Source organism: Homalodisca vitripennis, chromosome 1, assembly GCF_021130785.1.
Source record: "Homalodisca vitripennis isolate AUS2020 chromosome 1, UT_GWSS_2.1, whole genome shotgun sequence".
Lineage (NCBI taxonomy): Eukaryota > Metazoa > Arthropoda > Insecta > Hemiptera > Cicadellidae > Homalodisca > Homalodisca vitripennis.
The window spans coordinates 73,850,037-73,874,662 of record NC_060207.1 but is presented as its reverse complement, the minus strand read 5'-3'; the positions used below and the strand labels follow the sequence as shown (position 1 = coordinate 73,874,662).

General features: G+C 35.4%; 1 protein-coding gene across 1 annotated transcript in view; it reads right to left on the bottom strand.

Annotated features, from left to right (window-relative positions):
- Positions 1–2,287: 2,287 nt before the first annotated feature.
- Positions 2,288–24,626, bottom strand: part of LOC124364674 (HMG domain-containing protein 4) — an 83,010-nt gene continuing 60,671 nt past the window's right edge. Inside the window, exons 9-11 of the mRNA XM_046820340.1 lie at positions 7,844–8,073; positions 3,186–3,333; positions 2,288–2,501 (exon numbers count right to left, since the gene is read on the bottom strand). Of these exons, the coding sequence (XP_046676296.1) occupies positions 2,331–2,501; positions 3,186–3,333; positions 7,844–8,073 (549 nt within the window). The 3' untranslated portion in view covers positions 2,288–2,330. The remainder of the gene's footprint in view (positions 2,502–3,185; positions 3,334–7,843; positions 8,074–24,626) is intronic.

The window sequence follows — 24,626 nt, the reverse complement described above, 5'->3', positions numbered from 1 at the left end:
TTATAGTTAAGGAACTTTCAGAATCATACCTAAATTATTAGTTAACAATATTATCATGAAAGCTGGTTAGGTTTGGATAAAAGAAATTGGGTGGTGAATCTACGGTAGATAAATAGAAATGGCACGAAGTCGCTAATATTGGTAACGCAACCCCCACCTCAGATTCCCAGCACCATTCCTACCCAGCATTTAATTCAAATCACACCTACCAATCCATTTTTCATATTCGGATAATATACCTGTGATGAATATTCAAACAATGGATTAAATCACCCCAATGCAATGATCGACGCCACAAGGGAAGCAGTGACCTTCACCAACATGATCAGATAACTAAATTAGTTCTAGTCATTTAAAATAAGCACTCTTTGACTGCCCTGCAATAGCAAGGGAGTGGTACGCCATCTTTGGTAGTTTGGCCAAGGGTGGAGCCCCAGGAGAACTTGATTAGTTGTTTTCAGTGGTTTGTAGAACTGCTGAAACCGTAGACTGGTTAGCCTCATAGTGTGCTTCCGGGGTGCGCAAAATGCCTATGAGTTTTAAGTGCATGGCAATAGGCAGCCTCATAAAAGAAGAAGAACACTGTTGAAACACCAATATTGATAACAGATTACAAAGATTATTATGCAGGAAAAAAGTTTAAGTCTACAAGTAGTTTAATTATTTATAAATTGTGACATTTTAAGGGACGACGTACCTCATTTGGGAAGACCAACCATCAACTGCCAAAGAGACGAAAAATGTTTAAAAAATCTGACATTTCAAGCTAGGCTGTAAGAAGATTGTGCTAGTGTTTGTCAAAAAGACCTGATTTATGACAGTTAGGGAACTAGTTTTTCCATCATGATCATGTACCTGCACACAGACATCTCTGTTGGCCACTTGTGCAAAAACAATTATTTGGCCTTACCAATAGGGTTAGAAAAGAGCTCAGTTTTAATAACATTGATGATATAAAGAATAAAATGAGGTAGATGTCAGCCATTAATAAACATAAATATAATACATTTTTCAAACAATGGAATCACTATTTTGACAAATTTATAATTTACTTTGTTTTATTAAACATTTTAATACATAAATTTCTGAAGTTGTTCTTTAAATATGAAATTAAAAAATGTCAACTAATCATTTGAAATTTGGAGTCCAAAATCAGTGTATATTTAATATTTGAAAAATAATAATAAAAATGTGTGTATATATATATATATATATATATATATATATATATATATAAATAATATTTCAATAAATATTGAATCACAAAAAGTACTCACTCCGCCGGGACTCGAACCTGGATGTCTCACTTGCCGGCTGAATGTGCTACCTTATACCACAAAGCCCTTACTTTTTACGATTCAATTATTTTGCATTTGGCCGTATCTGTCACTCATGCGTTTAAACAACCAAACTAACATATGATCGGAAGACCAAATACCTGTCAAACGACTTTTATTTACATTAATTAAATTTGTATAAATGGCAATAGCCGTATTTAATTTCAATAAACATTGAATCACAAAAAGTACTTGCTCCGCCGGGACTCGAACCCGGACTCTCACTTGCTGGGTGAATGTGCTACCATACACCACAGAGCCCTTACTTTTTATTTACTATATAGTATATGTATATTTACAAAACGGATTTTGTAATATTTAAGTTAAATTAAATAATTTAACTAATCTTGCAGGTTGGTTATTCTGCACACTTGCAGAAAATAATATTGATTTCTCTTGAATTTGAAACCACTTCTATTTTTGAAAAATTTAAAAATTAGCATAGTTTTCAGAGCATGGTAACTAATTTTTGTCAGCAGGTTTTTTAACACACCATAGAGGCATTGCTAGTTACCAATTTTACATGGAATAAATACCAAAGGTGATAAAAAAACAATTGGACCTCCCATAATATGATGGTGGTCCACAGGCAAAGTGTTTCATACTGCTACTTTTTTCAGTCTATTGTTTACTGATCCAACATCAATTACATCACTACAAGGTGCTTTCTGTATTATTCAAAGTAACAATAATTATATCAAAAGCCAAATGGTCACTCATTATTTAATTACAAATGAGCTCATTGTTTGGGGTAAAATAAATAGTGGAATCACTATTGTTGTAAACTGTTTACATTATTTCTATTTACTAGTTTTGAGTCAATTTAATCTCATGTATGAATGTAAGGTATTACCATTATATATCTTTTTACCGTTCAGATAAGAAGGCATAAAATAGTCAACAAACTGTGCCTACTGTCACCACGCATGAAATGAAATCAAAACAAGGTGTACCATATACAAAACTTTTATTTACTTACTGTGGTAACTCTATTTACAAGCCTGGCATTATATAAGCAATATTATCTAGTATTTTAGAAAGGGTTTCTGGAGAGCAGCCATTGCTGATCTCAGGTACTTGCTGGGTGAGACACAATAAAGGCCCCAGAGCACACAGTAGAGAATCTAACAGCACAGACAGACTTCCTGAGACAGCAATCTGGCCCTGCAACAGTAGGCTACAATCAGTAACACGTCAGTAGTTATTATGTGAGTATAATAGTGATGGGTAAGAAAGAACGGAACTGTAATATTGGAATCCACAGAGCATTCGGATATGCATATATCTTTTGAGGATGTAAAACCATATTTACACTCATTCACCCAATTGTAAACAGTTGCAAACACAGGGGCAGATGTCCCATGAACTTCTTCCATCTTAGCTTTGATTTCTTCCAGCCCATTCAAATAATGAAAAATCACTGCTTGAATCTCACTTTTATCCATTTTTATAGATAAATAAATATGTTCACTTCAATTGATGACAACAATTAAATTATGTATGGATACAGCTGAAAGTTTAACAGTTGACTAGTTAGGAGTACTACTTAATGGCAAACATTTATTGTTGATATTACAATCATCATATCTTGGATTTTCTAAGGACTTATTGAATGACCCCCATACTACAAATAATATTACAAATTCAAATAAATTACGTATTTTTTTATAAGTGCTTTATAGTGGTGAAAAATATAATTTATATTAAATTAGTACTATAGTAGTTTCCCAAATGTTCTATCAACTTTTAATTTTTAAGAATGAATGACTGCTTGTCTTAATAATATTGTTCAAAAGATTTTGAGAAAATACAAACAGCAGCAGAAACCATGTAAATATTGCCTCTTACTTCATGTTCCTTCAGACGTTCTCCGATGATGGAGAGAGATTCTCCGAGCAGTCGCAGATGTGCTGACACGTCAATTGGTTGTGTGCCCACTACTTTATACATGCCGGGACCAACCACAGGCTCTGCTACCAGAGTAGACCTTCCTCCTCTGCCACAAACATCATTTACAAATAGTGTTTCACAATTCAGATTTCTTCAGCACATGGAAGTTATAGGTATATAAAAAAAATCATGAAAATTACAACAGAATAGAACAGTTCTAACTAGGTTGAATTATGTTTTAGGTTAGTTATTTACCTGAAGAAGAGATCAGATTGCAGATCTCAAAACGTAGTGTTACTGATTTTTTGTTTCACTGAACAATGGCAAATGTACGGAAAAATCCTGTTACCTTCAAAACCCTTCCATCATCAAAAATAAACTTCAAACAAAGAAATCATTCTATTTAGAAATGTTCCATGTATAATTTAAAGTGTACAGATTAAATTTTTTCAAGAGTTTTTCAATAGTTGGGCAACATGTGTTAATATATGCTGCATGATGTATATGACATATGATTGTAATCAGTTTGCTTAAAAATTTATTTATTTTGTGATTTCTCAATGCCATTAAGGTTACCCATAAAACCAATATAAAAGTGTCTGCTAACACTGAGCCAAACCCCATAAAGCAACATGCACCATCAATTCGTTGTTGCCTGCATACAAATGAAGACGCTTCATGCAAAATTTAAAGTCAACAAATCAATTTGTTCTCAACATATTGTGTGGACAGACAGAAAAATAAAATGTTTCCAGTCTTTCAAGTGATAGGCCTGCTATGATCAGCCAATTATAATTGGTTAGGCCTACTTTATAATATATAGTTGTAATATAATAATATATTATAATTATTACCAATTATTAAAGCAAATTTTATAATTAATTATAGCTGCCTTTCACAATTTAAATTGAACTAAATTCAATAAACGTAAATTATTTCATCTGTAAGTTTTACATGGAGTTATTATTTCCAATTATTCAATTATTTATTCATAGCACAAATATTTACATTATAATTCTACTATTTTAATCTTTTAATATGTTTTATGTAAGAAAGTTGTCTGTATATTACGTTTACATAATTATTGTTTACACTGATTAATATCAATGTGATTAGCATAAACAAGTCATACTAAATAAATCTGAGCGTAACATTAATGAGTATAAATAAGCCTGTAGACTTAACATTAATGTCTTGTACACATTTAAATTTAAAAAATTGAATAATTATATACATTTAGTATATTTTAGGTATACTTTTAAAACATTTACTTACTCTGACTTTTTCTATTCTTGTTACTGTTAAATTAATTAATAATAAATAACATCCACAACATGTCTTTAGATTATGTTTGAAACATTTTATTGAACATTATTGAGTACAGGCAATGATAAGCATGATTTTTCATGTTACTACTGGGTCAATAGACAGGAAGAAAGTTTTTCAATAACACTGATTCATAGATGAAGGCTGTTTTCTATTCAACTGTTACTGTACACAACTACTATCCTAGTCTACCACTAATGTAATAATAATCAGGTGTAAACATGGAAAGATTAACCTTCTATTCAAATCACTTTAATAATTTTAGTTGAAAAATATATACTGAAGCAAAAAAATATTATAAATGCAATATAAAATAAACATTATAATAAAAATAAAAATTATAAATAAAATAAAATAAATAAACCCTTTATAAAATTGTATCATATTTTTATAATCTGCAAGCAAAAATGAATAAAAATCAATAGGGAAATGAAATAACAGAGTTTGAAATATACAAAGTGGCAGTAGATTGATATAGATTCAGAAAACAATCTAATGGATTTATACAAATAAAATATAAATGAGTATGATATGTATTTGTCAATAAGAAATACATACTTGGAGGTATGAGATGTTTATACCATTCAATAAAAATTATAATAACAACAGATTGGTTGCAATTTAAAAAAGAGGTAAATGAAGTTGTCTCTATATCTTTAAAACAACTGTCATAAATATAATGAATTAGGTTAAAGAGGATCTTCAGATTAATTTTTATAATGGGCAAATATAAGTTATAATACGGTCTTATAGTGTAGTACTCTTAAGTAGGCTAAACATTATTAGTTACCATTGTTATAAATTTATTTATTTAATTTAATATTATTATTAGTTTTGTTGAAGTGACACTACCAAGATATACGTGAATACAAAGAATTGGCTTATGCAGTATTGTACTACTCCAATAATCATATAGACTATTTCTGATTATTTATGAGTCTAATATTTGGTATACTGGAGTGTTTTTATGTCGTGGTTAGAAAAACACTAATTGTAGCGTTTATATTAAAACTAGTCAAATTTTATTTGTTACTACTGTATGCTTTATAATAGACCATCACAAGTATATTATAGAACTAGTATAAAATGTTGTTGGTAGGAAGCAGCTAGCAGATGAAACAGTTATACTAAAAAAATTAATAAACCCCAATGTAGTAGTTCCAAAATCAGATACACACGGTAAAACAAAATGAAGATGGAAAATATTTTGTGGATGTGGATTTAAACAACATCCTAGTAACAATGGAATACAATACTGCAGCTTATAGGGAAAACTTTGTGTAAACACTACTATCTCTCGAAATCATTAGAATTTCCCGTTTCATTGGATACTCTGAGATCTACAGGTATACATATTCTTCACTTTTCTCCATAAAAAGTATAATTTGGACTATTGCAAGAATTTAAAAATATAAAAAGCCACATTGGTCGAACCATTCTTGCAAACAAATAACAATTAATTTTTATTTATGTATATAAAATTGCAGATAGATTATTACAGACTTTTACAGCTAGCAACAATGTGTAAGCCAAACATACTATTACCAACATGCAAGCATGTTATTCAGTTACAATATATTCAATAAATTACTCTAATTACGCCCTCATGAACACATAGAAGTTTTTCTCTAATGCCATTGGTTATATCATTTACAGATCTCTTCATCTTACCAAGTTTGTCAATTAACACAGTTTATAGATAACATAGAAGAATTTGTTGTTATGGCACATTATTACTTTTTGTGGAAGTAGTATTTAATACAAGAGTATTTCGTAATGCACGTATCAACAGTGAAACAGTAGCGGAGTTTAGACATTCTTTAATTGAATTTTCAAAGAAAAAATCCAAATCAATTGTCACTAATTTGTATCTCCATTACAGCAACTCATCAACAGAGATGCTGTTCTCCCTTTACACTACTGAATTTGATCTAAAATACCACATTAACTAAAATGTTCGTTTAATTGGTCTTTCCAATTAAATTCATACAATTTTGACAATATGTGATATATCCTAATTAGGCATTTTAGGCATTAGAACAGACTGTAGTCTGGACCTTGCTTATCAAAAATAGTTTATATCTACTTGTTCCTTTTAACATGTGAATAATGATATAGTTTTAAAGTTGTTTGCAAGCTATCTGAAGGATATCTACCCAATGTTACATTTTAAATTTTTTATGCTTTCCAATAGTGAAAACATATACAGCTAGACATTATCATGCCAATTAACTTGTTTCATTAGTTATACTATCTTCACAGATAATAACTAATATTGTAAATACCCTTATAAAATATAAATTAATCATAATTAAACAACTGAAATCCAAATCCAAAATAAAGAGATATAATGGTCATAAGTAATTGAAAAATGACAACTTATTTAATTAATAAGATTAATAAATATATTTAATTTAAATACGTCTACTAACAGAAATAGAACAAAGTAGTGTGAACAATGGAAAATATCCGGTTATCCTTTGTAACTTGGTGTTAAACACTTTGGTTGCTCTATTGGAACAGTAATGCATGTTTGTATTATACAGTAGAACCCCTCATATCCGGCCACCACGGGACCGAGCCCCTGGCCGGATAACGATTCGGCCGGATAAACCAACCTACAGTACACAGCACTTGACGAAACAAAACAATTGTACTGTACTGTACTAACCGCACTGGAAATAATCAACGAACTGTTTACAGGTTAAACCTATTAGCTCAACTGAGGACAGCACAGGAAAATGTAAACAAATAGATACACCAAAATAACGCAAGAGTCGTGGGAGACTAGTGCGTGCAACTGCGCGTCTGCAAGCCGTGGTAAATAAATTTCGATATTGGATTCCGGGAAGTGGCCGGATAAACCGAGGTGCGGTAAAACCGAGGCCGGATATGAGGGGTTCTACTGTAACAGTAATTAAATTATTTCATACAATGTCTTAAATGTATGAAATAATTGGGAAATATTGAAACTAAGGGGTGCTAATTCAGCCTTAACCATGCACTAAATAAGCATACACCCTCCAGGCCTAACGTCAGAGCCCAAGGAGGTACAGCATCTCCAGCTTTACCACAAACTAGTGACTTTCATATAAGTCTACAGCAAACCGTACAAATCTCTAACATCAGGTGTAAGAATTGCAAACTCCCCATCCAAGAGAAAGTAAGTATCCTATTTTATATAATTTATTTACAATGGAAAGCAGCTGACATACTAGATACTTCCAAACTCATCAAATGGTTAATATTATAACATTTGGAATATTGTTTCCGATGATGCTAAAACTCACTTGACTGGGTGGTCGGGGGGAGACACAGGGATGTTTCCTCCCACTGAAGGCTGGCCCAGCTGTAGCACTGGCTGGCTGGTCTGCCCTCCACCCCCAGTTGATTGCTGTTTGTTGATAAACTTGCGAGCGGGAGGAGACCTTTTCTTTGGAGATGATGTCGTGACCATTGGAGTACTTTTCTCCTCCTTTCCTCCCTTGCTTGCTAGCCTTTTGGCTTTTCGTTTCCAGATCTATAAAGTTTACAAGATTAATCTTTAAATTTAACTTCTAAAATATCAAATTAACATTTTGAGTGCCATGAGGAGAGAAATGTCTTTATACGAAAAATCCTAGAATATTTTTCTAGTGTAGTCTACAAGTAAGAAATGGGGTGGCTTTTATGTAAAACACAAAAGAGTAAGAGAAAAATTATTAAAAATGTAGTGTAAAGACATATTTCAACCCTGTGCTCTGAAAAATATTACCTGATAGATGAATATGCTAATTACTTTGTGAAATCAAATTTCTTGAGTTTGATCCATAAAATCTATTAAAAGTTTTTAAAGAATTTAACAATTTAATATAAGTAAAAATGATGCAAAAACAATATTTAAAAAAATGTTGTCATGTTACAATTAACATTTTTTATGAAAAATTCTGTTTTTATCATTATTCATTACAATGATAGTGCTGTATAATATCAATATATTTTACCCTCATCTAAAGTTTTACCACAAAAATGGTACATAAGGTCTTGATTTGCACAATAGACCATTCCTGCATCACTTCTTTTCTGTACATATACATTGTATACACTAAAAGGATGTATTTTTTTATACCAGAATCTTGTCCTAGTACTTATGTAAGGTCAAGTGAAGTAATATTGTCTTCTTGTAATATTCTGCTAATAAGACATTAATACATTCTTACCAAATTACCCTTTGAGGGTAATTTGTTACCCTCTGATGATGTCCTAATCGGCAAAAGTGGTTTTGAAAGTATATTTTGTAGAAGTAAAAAATGTTTAAACTAAATTACAAGTCAGCTGAGTCAGTCAGTGTGCATATAATTTGCTGAAAGAAGTATATGGCGATGAATGTTTATTGCAGGCACGTGTTTTTGAATGGCTAAAATGTCGTCAGGGTGGCATACCCTCTTTTCAAATTCCTGGTAGAAAATTTCCAATTCTCTTTTTTTTCCTGAAGGAAAGAGATAAATTGTCTCCGCACTTAGCCCCAAAAGGAGCTTCGCGCCTCCCTTGCTTATATTTGTGTCCTCAGAATCTGAAGCTTTTACAAAAGCCAATCAGTTTTGAGGACTCCTGTTCTTTGATGTCCTTGGGGCTGAGGAGATATGCCCCCAGGAATCTTTTCTGAATTTTTGATATGGCAGGACAGTTTAGCCAAATATGTTCCGTTGATTCTTCCTCTTCTCCGCAGAGTCTGTATTTATCAGTCTGGCGAAGACCTACCCTCCTAAGATGTTTCCTAAAGGGACCATGTCCTGTCAAAATCCCTAATATCATTCTTATATCCTCCTTAATCTGATGTAGAGATGCCCACCCTTTAGCATAAGGAGAGATAAAAATGTTAAATTGTCTTAATCCTGAGGTCCTACTCCAATTAAAGTTTCTTATCCTCTTTTCCCAATCTTTTACAAGAGCTTTGCTTCCGATTCTCTAGTCTATTTTCAAACCAAATACACAACTGTAATGCTGTATTTAACCCTTACGCCAAGGGCAACGATGATGGTTTATCGTCACTAGCAGCATTTGCAAGAAATGCCCCAAAGCTGCGGTGCTCTAGCATTTCGTAGCTAGCGATATACGAGAAATTCGGTGACCATTTATCACTATCACCTATATTAAGCTATTTAGTTTTTATCTCTGTCTTTCGATGTGGCGATATAACATCGTGTATACCTAATAACTTTCCTTTCTGGGATGTTTAGAAAATACATGTATCCAATTCGGAAATAGAAAGATAACAAATAAATACCAAAACAGCACTACTGTGGGGCAGAATGCAGTCGAGTATTGCGGGTCAGAGGTCTAGCGGTGCGCGAACTTTTGGTACAAGACAATGATTTCACTGGTACACAAGGTCAGTTCAGTACAATCAACAAATAAACCAAATACTTTCATCTGAACTTTCTTACTACTTAATTAATTTATCTTTTTTGAGGGAGGGGGATGCCTAAGAATACCACTCACTACTTCAAAGGAATTTGCAGAGAGTCAGGGAAATGAATATATTTAAAATTACAAGTGATTTCTTCTTTTAAGTAATAGAAATGGTAGGTTATAAAATGAGCTTCCAGAATATATTACAATTAGCTAAAAATGTATGGATGTGTATTTATAGAGAACATATTTATTTACATCTACGAAAAGTACGAAGTACGGATAAAATACAAATTAGCGATCATCATTCTGTTTACTATCCAGGAGCTAAAATCCGTGCATGGAACCAGCAGACACGCTAGCGTTGACAAAGCAAGAACAAGATAAGCAATTTTACTCATGAGAACTGTCGCAAGTACTTGCTACAGTTGTATCGCTGGTTGTTTCAGGAGTAAAGACGAAGTCTTTTCACATACGGCAGTGATGTCTCACAACTTCACAACATCAAAAGTAGCCTACCCAGATTAAATCATTATAATTAGATTTTCTAAGTATACATAATTACTTCCTGTTAGTTCTCATGAGAAAATTATTATATCAGTAGTATTAGCTATTTTACAGGCTTCATTTGATGGGTAAGCCAACTTCGCATTATGATAAATACCTAGCATACCCACATTAAATAAAAATAAGCATGTACTCGGAATATTTATTGTTATTTCCTGTTAGTTCTCACAAAACTTTCATTAGTTCAGCAATATTAACAACATTACAGCCTTAATTCAATGTGAGTAAGCCAACTTCACAACATGAAAAGTAGCCTACCCAGATTAAATCCTTATAATTCGATTTTTTAAGTATACATTGTTAGTTCCTTATTAGTTCCTGCTAGTTCTCATGTGAAATTCTTTATTTCAGCAATATTAACAACTTTACAGTCAATGAGTACACTAATTTCACACCATGAAAAGTTGCGTACCCAGATTAAATCATATTAGATTTTCGGAATGTATATCGTTAGTTCCTCCTACTTTTCACGAAAAATTCATTAGTTCTGCAATGTTAACAACTTTACAGCCTTAATTCAATATAGTCCATAGTCAATTATATATTGCGGAGACAAATTACATTAGTATAGCAAACATGAAAACATGTTAAAATTTACATTTGACCACTCATTCCACCATCTATCATCAATACTTCCCACTACATTCGAGTCAGTCTTGTTATTGTGTGGTCTCCCAATCATACTCTAGAAACTTTTATATTATAAAATGTATTTGACGCTAAATAGCGTTTCAAACGAGTTTTTAACGCCTTGAGCGTAGAGGTTTTTCTTAATTCATTAGGCAATCAATCTGTTACTAAAATAAACCCCTGCGTGTGAAGGTAAGCGTTCATAAACCACCGTCCTGTCTCCCAGATCGGTAGTTGTCTCTGCCTCTAGTCTCATACGAATGAATATCTGGGCACATAGTCAAGGCACATTTTTGACAAACAATACGTTGTTTCCAAAATGTAGAGGCTAGGCAGAGTTAACAGTTGCAATCTTTTGAAGTTGACCTGCATGACCCTCTAGACCAGGGGTGCCCAACCTTTTTTACCCAAGGGCCACATTGTAAAGCCTTTATGGCCAGGCGGGCCAACATCCCAGGGAATTTGGAACCCCAAACAAAACGTATTGCCCGGGGTTTGTTCCAGAAATCTTGTGCAAAATATGAGTTTTAAGGTTATTTGGCCCTTGTTTCCTGATTATTGTAATTTCTTATTATTTATTAGTTGTTAGGTAAAGGTTTATAATATATTATGTGTTTAGGTACTTTTAGTAGAAATAAATATAACCCCAGACTTTTGGATGTTTGCTCTAATTCTGAGGGAACAATAAAAAAGTCACCAATAAATTGAATACATTGATTTTAATTAATCCTACTAGGATACTAGGACATACAAATTACGTGGCGAGTGGTGACCTTGAGTTGGGTAGGGGTTACGTCGCTGCACCGCGCGCTGTGCTGTGCTTTACGCGCACTCTATTCGCCAGCCGGCAGCCACCACCGTAGTCAGTGAAATCTGTCTGCAAATACTTTACTTCTTTGAACACTCATACTCCACCAAATGAATACGGCTCGTTCTACGTGAAATCGGCTGGACTACTTGGTTCTCAAAATTTGTATTTATTTAATATTTCAAATGCTTGTAAACAAATTTGGTTGTTTTGGCAACAAGGCGGGCCACATAAAACTGACTCGCGGGCCGGATTCGGCCCGCGGGCCGTAGGTTGGGCAGCCCTGCTCTAGACTTTAATTTTGCAATGGTGCGGATCGCTTGCTTCTGTAATTTGAACACTCTTGAAAATTGATTACTTGCACAGGCACCCCACAATACCAATCTGTAAGTGAGGTGGGAATAAATTAAGCCATAATACACGGTTATCAGAACTTGACTTGGGCAGAGACCTCAGAACATAAATGCCTGAGGCTAACATTCCATGGATGTGAACATTCCATGTCAAACCTTGAACAAGGTAAATTCTAAGGAATTTCGAGGTGTAGACTTCTAGTATTGTATCTGCTAACATGACGCTAGGTCCGTACAAGAAGTCTACTGAGTTTAAAGTGAAATTCAAAACGTTACATTTAGAAGAATTTGTCTTTAGATTGAGACTATGTAAGTGTTGAACACAATGGATAATTCTTTGACATAGGAATGAACTAAGCAATGTGAGAGGCACGCCTCGAATGCCATGAGATTTCATTCTGTCAAGCAATATAATATGGTCAACACAATCAAATGCTTTAGATAAATCGAGAAACACACTTGAATCGGTGATTTTACAAAGGGCATAAGTCAACATTTTTTTCAAAATTTTTCAGGAAACAAAAAAAAAACCGATTATGCATTAAATGGTATTGATTTGATATAAAACAATTGGGTTTTTTTTGGCTGATAATTATATATGAATTATGGTATAGTTTATGTAATTTAAAACATAATTTATATTATATACAACCCGTCAAAACAAATTTAAAAAAAACACGACTCATGCCCTTTTGTTGAAATCAGTCATACGAGGAAAATAGCTATAAAAGGAGGGATAAAACAGAAACTCATGTTGTATTATGACCAACACAATTTTTATTACCAACATATTATATACTAACATTTTAAGGTCCCAGTATTCGGTTTAGATAATGACAAAATTAAAATGGCTCTCCAGTAGAGGCTTACAGAGTAAAAACATCTAGCCTCATTCAATCTCCAACACTTTCATCTTGGTCAACGCCTGGATCTACGTTCTTCGGTTGGGCGCCACACAACAAGTTGTTATGTCATTATATGAGAATCCAAGAAATATTTCATCGAGGTATGTAACTGATGGTCATCTTAATATCTTCCATTTTTTCAGAAGGGAATGGGTATTTTCCCCATTGTACTTTGGTGCGGGTCCGGGTATGTTTGTTGAAGTATCGGCTCCTTTGCTAGAACAAAAGTTTGTTCTACAACATTATTGTCTATGAATGGACACGTTTTTTTTACTGCACCTGGATGTTCATTTGAGTAGGTAAACATCATGTAAGGTGATGTTATGAAAGGATACTTTTTGTTCCTTCGGTACTGCCCTAACCAATGTCTCATCAGAAATACATGTTTTCTTAAAAAGTTCTGGCCACCACTACTAAAGTTGAGAATATTTTCAGTTTCATTACATTTTTAAGAGTAAAACCTTGAAGCGATTTCGGTAATAAGTCCGAGAAATCTCACTGGGAACCGTACAACCGTCAATATTTGTTCAATTTTCTTTCAAAACTCCAAAATACCCGGTCACAGGGTAAAAAAGAATGACCCCGAAGAGGAAAGAAATGAATAATTTTTGAAAAACGTTGGGTCCATTACTAAACTTAAAAACATTCTAACTATTGTATTATTCTTATTTTTTGTCCGAAACAACCCATCACTTGAAAACGTACACAACTCCTTGACAGAATCCAGAAAATTGTCAATGAATCTTTCAAAGAAAGAGCAAACTTCGTCTGGACCTTTTTTTTGGCAATAACTTCATGATACTGGTATAAGATGTAAGTCTTTGTTGTTTGGCTTAGATTGTGGATACAAAACGTATTGAGGCCAAGTTGTCTCATGTAAAAAAATATCTTGAACATGGAATTTTGGGAAGGTATATAACTTGCATGAAGCTCAAAACGCAATAGACTAAAATGTCCATTCCTGTTTTTGACAATTCAGTAAATTTCTTCCAATTTCTTGTAAAACTTTTTTGCTTCGCCTTTTGTGAAATTCAATATTAGTTCACCTGCCACTGCTCTTTTAACATTATCTGATAGATGAGGGCTTTTCAACTTGGCATCCCCAATTCTTCACATTTACAGCATGTTTATCGATTTGAGTGGCGCTACCGAATCTTAAAGTAAAATTTTCTTTGAAATACTTATTATAAAATTCATAATTTCAACTGATAGGTTGTGGGTATTTTTTGACAAAGAGTTTCATGCATGTGCCTTTACAGTAAGACGGGCATTCAAATTCAAATTGCAAATTCAAAACAATCTTTTTTTACCATTTGCAACATTACATTACAAGAATAAATATACAAATAACGAATGGTGTCCAAATAGTAATGAACTTGAGATTTAAGAACTCATACATAAGTTAATTTGCTAAAGAACGGTATGTATTTAAACAAAAGTACAATTATCACTTAAGGCAATAATCTATAGTTTATTCCACCCCCACCTGCTCTCAACAAAAACTCATTAAATGAGTATAAATGTTTTGTCAACAAGGATAGTTCGTTTTAATTATAGTCTGAACAATTTGACAGTAGGAATGGCTTTGTTTATATTTTTCGGGGATATGTGTACTATTGTAAAAACCTTTACTGTCCAAGCAACTAATGGGTTTTTTTCTCCTTAAATTCTAATTTTTTGATTTTGGTACTGCCAACTGGTTTCGCTTTCCTAGTCAAGTAGCCATGTTGATATCCCAATACCAGGAAGTAACTCTAAGTAAAAGCATAATTTGTCCTAGAATAATGAGTCTCTTTCTTCGGGAAAGACCTCTATGGTGAGATTTTTATTTTCTCACAACATCTGAGACTGTAAAACATTTCCGGGTAATTTATGGTGCCCCGTTTTATCACTAGGGATGTCTCCAGTTTTTAACAAATCACAAATTCTTCTAACACGTTTTTCCCGTTATTCCATGTAACGATATAAATAGGCCTTTTTACAAACTTCATAGCTTTTCTGGACCCTACCTTGACATGATATTGAAAATTATAAGATCTATCTTCTTGGCCTCAATCTTTTCGTGGTCTTCTGTGTTTCACATTCTGTAAAGTTAGAAGTCCTTGCAAATATATATCTATGTTTTTCGTTCTTAGAGTTTTAATAACAAGAAAAACAACCGTAAAATATCCATTTTGGTACAGTTTTCAGTAGAAGTGGTTCAAAACATTTCCCTTTTTACAGCTGCAGTTTTTCGCCAGTCATGGCGGTTCAGGTACAAAGCCTACCTTTAGAATTAGTATAACTCCTTTACCTTCTATTCTTGGCTTTCTTCCTCCACATTATGGTAGTACAAATTGTCAATTCCTAACACCTTTCTTTTTCGTTCTATTTTTGAGTTTACCAAATCATTATTTAAAATAGATGTATACCATTAGAATTTCATCTTGAGTTATGAAACCTTCTAAAACCTCACTCAGAAAACTAAGTAAATACCGTAGTTTTCAAAGTCGTAACGTTACATAAAAAAGAAATTAAGCTTATTGAGTCACAATATGCAACTTGATAGTTTCTATTAAACCAAAACAGACAAGAAAACAAAACCTCAACACCCAGAAGAAAACAACAACCTAATAAATTGTACTGATAATAACACCGACCAAACCCACAAACAAATACACATCAACTTACTACACTTCCACAATAACCTAGGAAGTCAGAGTGGCTAAAAGGGCGGCAATGATCAGCTGATCTAGTTTGCACTTTGGCAGTAGTTGAGTGCTGAAGACGGCACGAGTCACTGACTCATGCCGTTTTTGTGAACCACACGTATAAAATATAAGTCTAACCATAGCAACACTGAGCTATGGACTTAATGCCCGTTTGACAACTTAAACAATGTATTGACCCTCCAGACAGTAAGAAACCAATATAAACCTCAATTTCATAAAAAAATGTGACTCATGCCCTTTGTGTAAATCACCGATTCACTTAAAGTGTGATATTTTTACTTTTCAGTCCCTCTACAATCATATCGACAAGACCCACAATGCATTTATTATCGATTTGCCCTTTCTGAAGCCAAATTAATCATTTGAGAGCTGATTGTGTTGCTCAAAAATTGAACCATTCTCACTAAAAACAACTTTTCAAATATTTTGCTTAAAATAGGCAAAATTAAAAGAGGCCGATAGTTATTCATGAGTGTAGGGTTGTCTTTTTTAAAAATAAGGGTTACTTTTGACATCTTCAGGAGTGAGAGAAAAACTCTCAATTGAAATATGGGTAAGCCAACTTCACAACATGAATAGTAGCCTAGCCAGATTAAATCTTCTTAATAATTAAATTTTCGGAATGTATATCGTTATTTCTTCGTTAGTTCCTGTTAGTTCTCATGAAAAATTTGTTAGTTCAGCATTATTAACAACTCTACACTACTAATTCAATGGGTAAGCAAACTTCACTTCAATGGGTGCGGAAGTGGCGGGATCTTCATACCCCAACACATGTGCCAAGCCAGAGCATCCACGAAGCACATGCACAGCCATCTTCTCTCTTCTAAAGTGCTGTACTTTTCGTGCACGTGCACCTGGGAACTGCCTGATCCATACCTTGTCTTCGTTGATTATTCCAATCAGACTGAGCTGATCTGGCGGGCTTCTTTCAAACTATTCTCACTACATTCATTTTTCTTTTCTTACTACTCTCACCTGTCAGGTAAACTTCCCAAAAATCTATCTATAACTACCCTAAATCTAAATTTCCTTCTGTATCTAAGCCAAGGTGGAACAGCATATGCCGAGGGCTGCATGATCAATGGAGTGCTTGGTTGTTAATATGCCAACTCTGGATACCTGGGGACCTTCAGTTTAAACTTAGCCTTCCCCAAGTAGAGCGGGACAATGCTTGGGGTGACCTTTAGATCTCCACTCGTGGGAACAAAATGAGTAAAGAATCACAAAAAAACTAAAATAAACCGGAGAGCTCTTGTAGCACTCAAAAGTAGATGAAAATTCACAAAACATAGAGGGATTAATGATGGGTTCTGACCCTAGCAATCCTGAACAAACTCAAAAAACAGGCGGACTTCCTAGTAGAAGTCCTCAAACCTCCGACTCGGCTAGAGTCGACACGGAGAATAAGACACTATACTGGAGGGCGAACACCAAAAGGAAGAGGGAGAAAAAGCCGAAACGCTGCTCTCAGTACTGCCTAAACTATGTGGAGACGCCAGGAAAACGTATGATCTGGCTTCGGAAAAGAGGTTATTCTCAGGAAGAAGCCGGGGAATTGGCCTTAAAACCAATTCCAGAAGAAAAAAATAAATTTCTGACAAAAATAATAGGATAAAACATCAAAAAGACCTCACTCTGATGGATTGATGGATCCACACCGCAAGTTCATCGGAGAAAGAAAACAAAAGATGAAGGAAGACAGGGGGAACATCGGACCAATCTGCACAACCCCAGAAACCTTCATATAAACAAGCAGTAGAAGGTATAAGGGTGGGGGTTCTACACTCCAATTTTCCCGAGACCCTACTACAGAACAGATGGAGGAGATCCAGAGCTTCATCCTAGAATCTATCGTGGAGGAACAGGAGGGTCCTTACTCTCCAAGATTCTACGGTATCAACAGGAGACAAGGAGTTCTGATCTTCACCTGTGAAAACACCAATACCGCTGAATGGCTTAAGGGGAAGCAAGAATCCCCTGAGCCTTGGGAAGGAGCCAGTCTGAGGATTGTACCACAGGAAGAAATTCCACGTGCAAGAATTACGACTGTCTATCTCACTAACAGTATACATGAAGCCACCGACAAGATTATAAAGTTCTTGAAAGTACAAAACAAAGAGCTCTCTGTCGGAGAATGGAACGTTCTGCGTAGAAGCGATGAGGGAAAGTCAGTACTACTTACCCTGGCAGTTGACTGCGCCACAGCAGACAAACTTGAGAAGGAGGGTCCATGGATCGGCTACAAGTTTGGAAAAATTCAGCTCAGACTGAAAAAGAAACACTGAGGAAACACGGAAAAACCTACAAAGGTAGAGGAGACTTCAGAGAAATCTGAGACAGCCACCACCGAAAAGAGCACCGCTGAAGAGATGGAAGTGGAAGAGACCATGAAGGTGTCAGAGCAATCTGAATATACCTTACCTGAAAGGTCTACTCCACAAGCCAGTGCAGCGGTCGAAAGCGAAAACCAACTTGTTCCCTCTTCTTGAAGAGGGGACCCTCTCTAAAAGGACCATCCATCTTGGCCCGAGGAAGAAAAGGGAACAGCGTCTCCAAACAATCCAAAAGGAGGGACGGGGATGGACCACCAGGGGGCGGTGAAAAAAAGCGTAAGTATGCGCCTAAAACAGATATAGGCGCATGCTAAGGGTGCAACCGACATCTTGGGAAGGAGGTTTATCTCAACAGGCCTGGATATCGCCCTAATCCAGGAACCTTGGATCAATAGAGGTTGCATCAAAGGATTGACGACTCAGGTAGGTAATCTCATATGTGATCAATCAATTGAAAACCCCAGAACATGTATTCTAATTTCAAAACAAATAACAACCTTTGCTATTACAGATCTTATAACAAGAGATCAGGTGATAGCTACAGTGAAAGCTGCGACTGCAATGCTCACCATACCTACTGGGGAAGCACAAACATAAACCAAAGAGGTGAGGAACTTCTACAGTTTATGTTTAGCAATGATTTAGTTTTAGAAAATAGAGGGTCAAGTCCAACCTTTATTACTAGAACTAGGAAAGAAGTTCTAGACATAACCCTATCCACAGGACTCAAAAACAAACATTGTAAGGTGGCACGTCTCAGAGGACACCTCACTATCGGACTACTGCCCTATTAGGTTCGACATAGAGGAGATAGAGGAAAAAACGTGGCCCACAGGGTTTCTAAATCTACCAACTGGAAGGGATACCGAGTGTCCCTAGTAGAAGAGTTGGAAAAAATAAAACCTTCCAGAAAAATGAATTTGACTTAGAAAGGTCTGCACAATTAGTGGAACAAGCTATAATGAAGGCCTACGAGAAGAACTGCCCTCCTATGCCAAACAGGCTGAAGAAAGACGTGCCGTGGTGGACTGGGAGGTTGGAGACATTAAGAAATAAAACTAGGAAACTACTAAAATGGGCAAAAAGGACAGACAATTGGCTCCCTTATCTACACGCCCAAAACGAATATAAGAAAGCACTTAGAATGAATAAAAGAAGAACCTGGAGACATTTTTGCAAAAATATTAATAGCCTACCTGAGGCTACCAGGCTTCAAAAAACTCTCCAAACTGACCACACTAATCGAGGGGGGATCCAGCCGGGAGGTTGCTAAAGCCAGACAGCGGTCTAGAAGCCGGGTCCACACTGAACAAATGTTTGACAAACATGTTTGACAAATATGTTCGTTGAGGTGATCAGGGACAAACATTTTAAAAAGTTTGGTCAAACATTGTTTTGTCAAACAAAAAATTACTGTTTGGCCAAAAATTTCAGTGTTTGCTAAAATAGTCAGTGCTGAGCTATCAAATGGAACAGACATGAACGATAATTTGTTGTACCGTCGTCGTCCGCCTTGCTTGTATAGCCCGCGGCCGCGGCGTTAGTGTTCATCAACTCACCTAGACCTCGAAGATGGTGGCAGAGGCAGCTGTTGCAAAGGAGGTACGAGTATAGTGGTGAGGACTTGCGTTACTGACTTGAGAGCTGGCTGTTTTGTTCACTAACTTTACACGAGTGTCAAATGCAGATTTTGAAATACTTGCTAACATGATTAGGACCCATGGTTGCTAAGAAAAATACAAACTGGCGAGAAGTGATAAGTGTGAATGATCGTTTGGCTATAACTTTACGATTTTTAGCAACTGGTGATTCTTACCATTCTTTGATGTACTTATTTTAAAGTATCAAAGCAAAGCATATCCCAAATCGTTCCTGAAGTGTGTTCTGCCATGTTAGTATGTTGAAGGACTATATAAAGACCCCCCTAGCAAACCAGAAGAGTGGAAATCGATTGCAACTGATTTTAAGCGAGCTTGGCAGTTTGACCAATGCATCGGTGCTCTAGATGGCAAGCATATTGTGATACAAGCTCCAGAAAACAGTGGCTCTACTTTTTTCAATTACAAGAATTACCACAGCATTGTGTTAATGGCACTTGTAGACTCTAATTACTCGTTTTATCTATGTGAACATTGGATGCCAAGGACGAATATCTGACGGTGGTGTTTTTAAAAATTGTAGTTTGTGGAGAATCTTGGAAAATGGAACAGGTCTACCTGAGGAAGAAGCTTTACCTGGAAGATTATTTGCTGTCCCATATGTGATTGTGGCAGATGATGCATTCGCCTTACATAAGCCACATAACGAAACCGTTCCCAGGCCACCAAGAAAAGGGAAGCAAAAAAAGGATATTCAACTATCGCTTGTCTCGAGCTCGCAGATGTTCTGAAAATGCCTTTGGAATTCTCAGTTCAGTCTTTAGAGTACTGAGAAAGCCAATGCTCCTAGACCCAGAAAAAATCTACTCTTGTTACATGTGCTTGTGTCCATTTACATAACTTTTTGCTTCAAAGCAAATCATCAGCAAATGTATACACACCTCCTGGTTTCCTAGACAGCGTAGCTCCAGATGGGAGTATTGTTCCTGGAGATTGGAGAGAAGACAACCAAGGATTGCAGTCATTTTTATCCACTTCCTCGAATAGGAAGAAAACCCAGTGAGTTTGCGAAATCTGTGAGAGAAGAATTATGCAAACTACTTCGTCTCCAACATTGGTAGTGTACCGTGGCAAAATGACTACTCATGAGCAGTGTGGGATGAACTCTGGTTCCTTTTGGCATAAACAACTACAGCTGACTTTTTTATTTTATAAAGTTTGAATTTTTTTAATTGGAAGTGATGTTAGTTAGACGTTCTTCGAAATTTGGACATTTACCTTAAAGGCTGTAGGTAAATATATAACAAATCATACATAACAATCCATAACTATAACCTAATTATAAATTTAACTAAACCTAACTGTACTCCTAACCTAACTGTAAGGTAAATCAAATAAATATTACTCACATTGTATCCTGAAAAACTTGTATTTTTCTTGAACAAACACTTAATACAACACTCTTAACAAATACTGAATACAACACTGTTAACCATCATTAAATTGTATTAAATGTGATAAAAAATAACTGCAACAACTGATTAAGAAGTGTAAATGTTATAAGTCCTCAAAGTATCCAGAAACTGTATTCATTGATGAGGCTATAAATGAAGAAATATTTCCCGATGTCTTCCTCTTCCACTGGTTTCTCAAAAGTTCCTGGTTGTTCAGATGTTTTGTTTTGTTCAGGTTTTTCAGAAACGTCCTTGTACTCTTCCATTTCAGCTTCAAAAAGTATATTGTCTATCTTGTTTTTAACAATGCAGAGTCTCATGGGTTTTTTATTTTTCTTATTCGGTTGGCAACGCACTCCCCGTAAACTGTATGGCTCATCTTTCGTTGGTTTTGGCTCTTGCTGCATTTCGTTGAAACAAGTTTTGTCATGATATTAAATGCTTCATCAACTAGTTTTCTTTTATTTCCTCGTTTGGCAAACAGGCTTACTACTGACACTACTATTCGAAGTGCCACTAAAAAGACTAGCAGACTAAAAAAAGGTGTGCTGGTTCTTGAAGGGCCAGCAGATGAAAGTAAATCTTCATTTTCACTCAATAGATCTTCAGAAACTTCATCCTGTGTCTTGCTTGACACTGTTTGTCTAGGTACATTTTTGTCACTTAAAAACTGAAAAAATTGTAAACCCCACCAAAGCCTTTTTCTTGTCGGCAGTTCCCATTCCTGACTTTGGTATACTGCCTTTTTCTCTCTTCTAAATTGCACTAAAAGACTTTCAATTTTTTTTCTTTACTTCTTCGGTATTGTTTACACCTAACTCTTTAGCTATACTAGTGTAGGAATCTTTCCTCTTGTATTTTGTTTTTTACAGTTTGGTTCGTTAGTGTCCCAAAGTAACCTATGCGATTCGTACAGTTGTATTAACGAAATTACATTATCTTGTGTCCAAAAGTCCCTTACTCATTGTTCTTCACTTACCAATCGAATAGGAAACACAAAGAGCAGCCACTCACTAACAGAAAAACACCACAATAGACCTGTTTCTGACTAGGAACTCGCATAGACTGACGACACACAGTTTGCCAGTTGTCGCTCTGAGAGCAAACATCGAGTCCAAACAAAAATGGCGGCACTGTTCTCCCCCTACCTAGAAATATTTTGTTTCTTGACGCGTCCACAACTGGCCACGGGCAAACATTGTTTGTCAAACATAATAAAATTTGGCCAAACTGTTTGAACAAACATGTTTGTCAAACATTTGTTCAGTGTGGACCCGGCTTTACAGACTATTTACATATGAAAGAATTAAATGGGCTATAAGATCGTTCCAAGCCATTTAAATCTCCTGGGACAGATGGAGTTTTCCCAGCCCTTCTTCAAGAGGGGCTGGACATACTATTAAATACTCTTTGCATTCTGTTTAGAAGCAGTTTCGCCTTAGGATACATACCAAAAAACTGGAGGACAGCACTGGTGGTGTTTGTACGGAAAAAAAGACAGGGATCGGACTAATCCCAACTCGTACAGACCCATAAGCCTAACCTCCTTCATAGTGAAAACTATGGAAAAAATAATAAACAGATACATAAGGGACGTAATATTACCAGATCACCAAGTTAGTCCCACACAACACGCTTACATAGAAGGTAAATCAACTATCACAAAGGAGAACACCTTTGAAAAAAAGGAAGCCCTAGTCAGCGTCTTTATGGACATTGAAGGAGCTTTTGACAAAGTAGCATATCAATCCATGGAGACTGCGATGGAACGTTTTGGAGTTCCCCCCATGTAGTCAAATGGATGCCCTCCTAAAAAGAAGACAAGTAAAAGCAAAGTATGGAGACAAATCTGCCGCAATCACGGCCCAGAAAGGCTGCCCCCAGGGGGAGTTTTGTCTCCTCTCCTATGGGCGATGGAGGTGGATGATCTTCTAAGCAAAGCAGAGAAGAGGGGAACTAGGCTACTATGTTATGCGGACGATCTAGTGCTTATGATCAAAGGAAAAAACAAAGATATGCAGGAACGCCTAATACAAAAAAAACTAAACCTCATAAGCAACTGGTGTCATGGGGAAGGTCTACGGATCAACCCATCTAAAAAAAATATGATTACCTTTACCAGGAAGAGAAAGTTCCAACTTACACAACCTGTTCTGGAGGGAATCAGCATAAACCAAACAAAAGAAGTGAAATACCTGGGTTTAATCCTGGATGAAAAGCTCACTTGGAACTCCCATATTGAAAACAGGATATCCAAAGCGATAATGACCCGTGGGGCCTGTAAGACTTTTTGGATTTAAATGGGGACTTAAACCCAAAAGGATATATTGGATTTACAAAACCATAATAAATCCAATGGTCACATATGCTACCTTAGTGTGGTGGCCGAAAGTAGAACATACAAGTCACCTCAACTAAACGTAGTCATCATTTAGCAAAACTGAGACTTTACCTATGTTAATAATTTGTAGGTTTTATGTTTTTTTTAAATAATATTCCAGCAAATAAGCCAGAAGAGTGAATTTAGCATTTATACAAGTAACTACTCAATTCATCACATGCAAAATACAATAAATTTTATTTGAACAATAACAACTTCAAAAGTTTGTTATATAAACAAACCAGCCAACAGTCTCATGCAGTTTGATAGTCAGCTATCACTACAGCTGGTATCAGTTGATGTGATATTCAATTAGAACCAGTGGTAGGGGCACACAATACTCAGATTGCCCAATATCAATGTGTGGAGGTTCAAACACTGGTGCTCCAGCTTATCTTATCTGCTGGTCAAAGGTCAGCTCTCATGTATCCTTATCTGAGAGTCTATCCTATCAAACTGGTTAGAAACACTTACTTATATTCAAATTTGACAAATAAATTGAATTTTATCTCTTATTGTAAGTCAAACCTGTTTGGTTATAGTTCATAAAATCTTCACAACAAAAAACTGCTAATTTAGGTACCAATTATTAGAATAAAAACACACTAAAAACTGTATAAAACTGCACAAAACTGAAGAGCTGACTTGCACATGGATTGTGCACATAATATACCTGTAAAGGCCCTTGTATGTCAGACCATTTTGGTGTTTTAGCAAACTTTAGTAGCCTTGACAATCTCAAAAGTAGAGCTAACGTAATCACTAAACAGGTTAGATCTTTAGACTCCCATGTTGTATCTTATCTTAAAGAAAATTTAAATAACTTTAGTTGGAATTACTTGTATGGGTATGCTAATGTAAATGAAGCTTTGACTTATTTTTTAAGCATATTAAGTGTTAATTATGATGAATGTTGCCCTGTAAAAAATGTAAAGGTAAA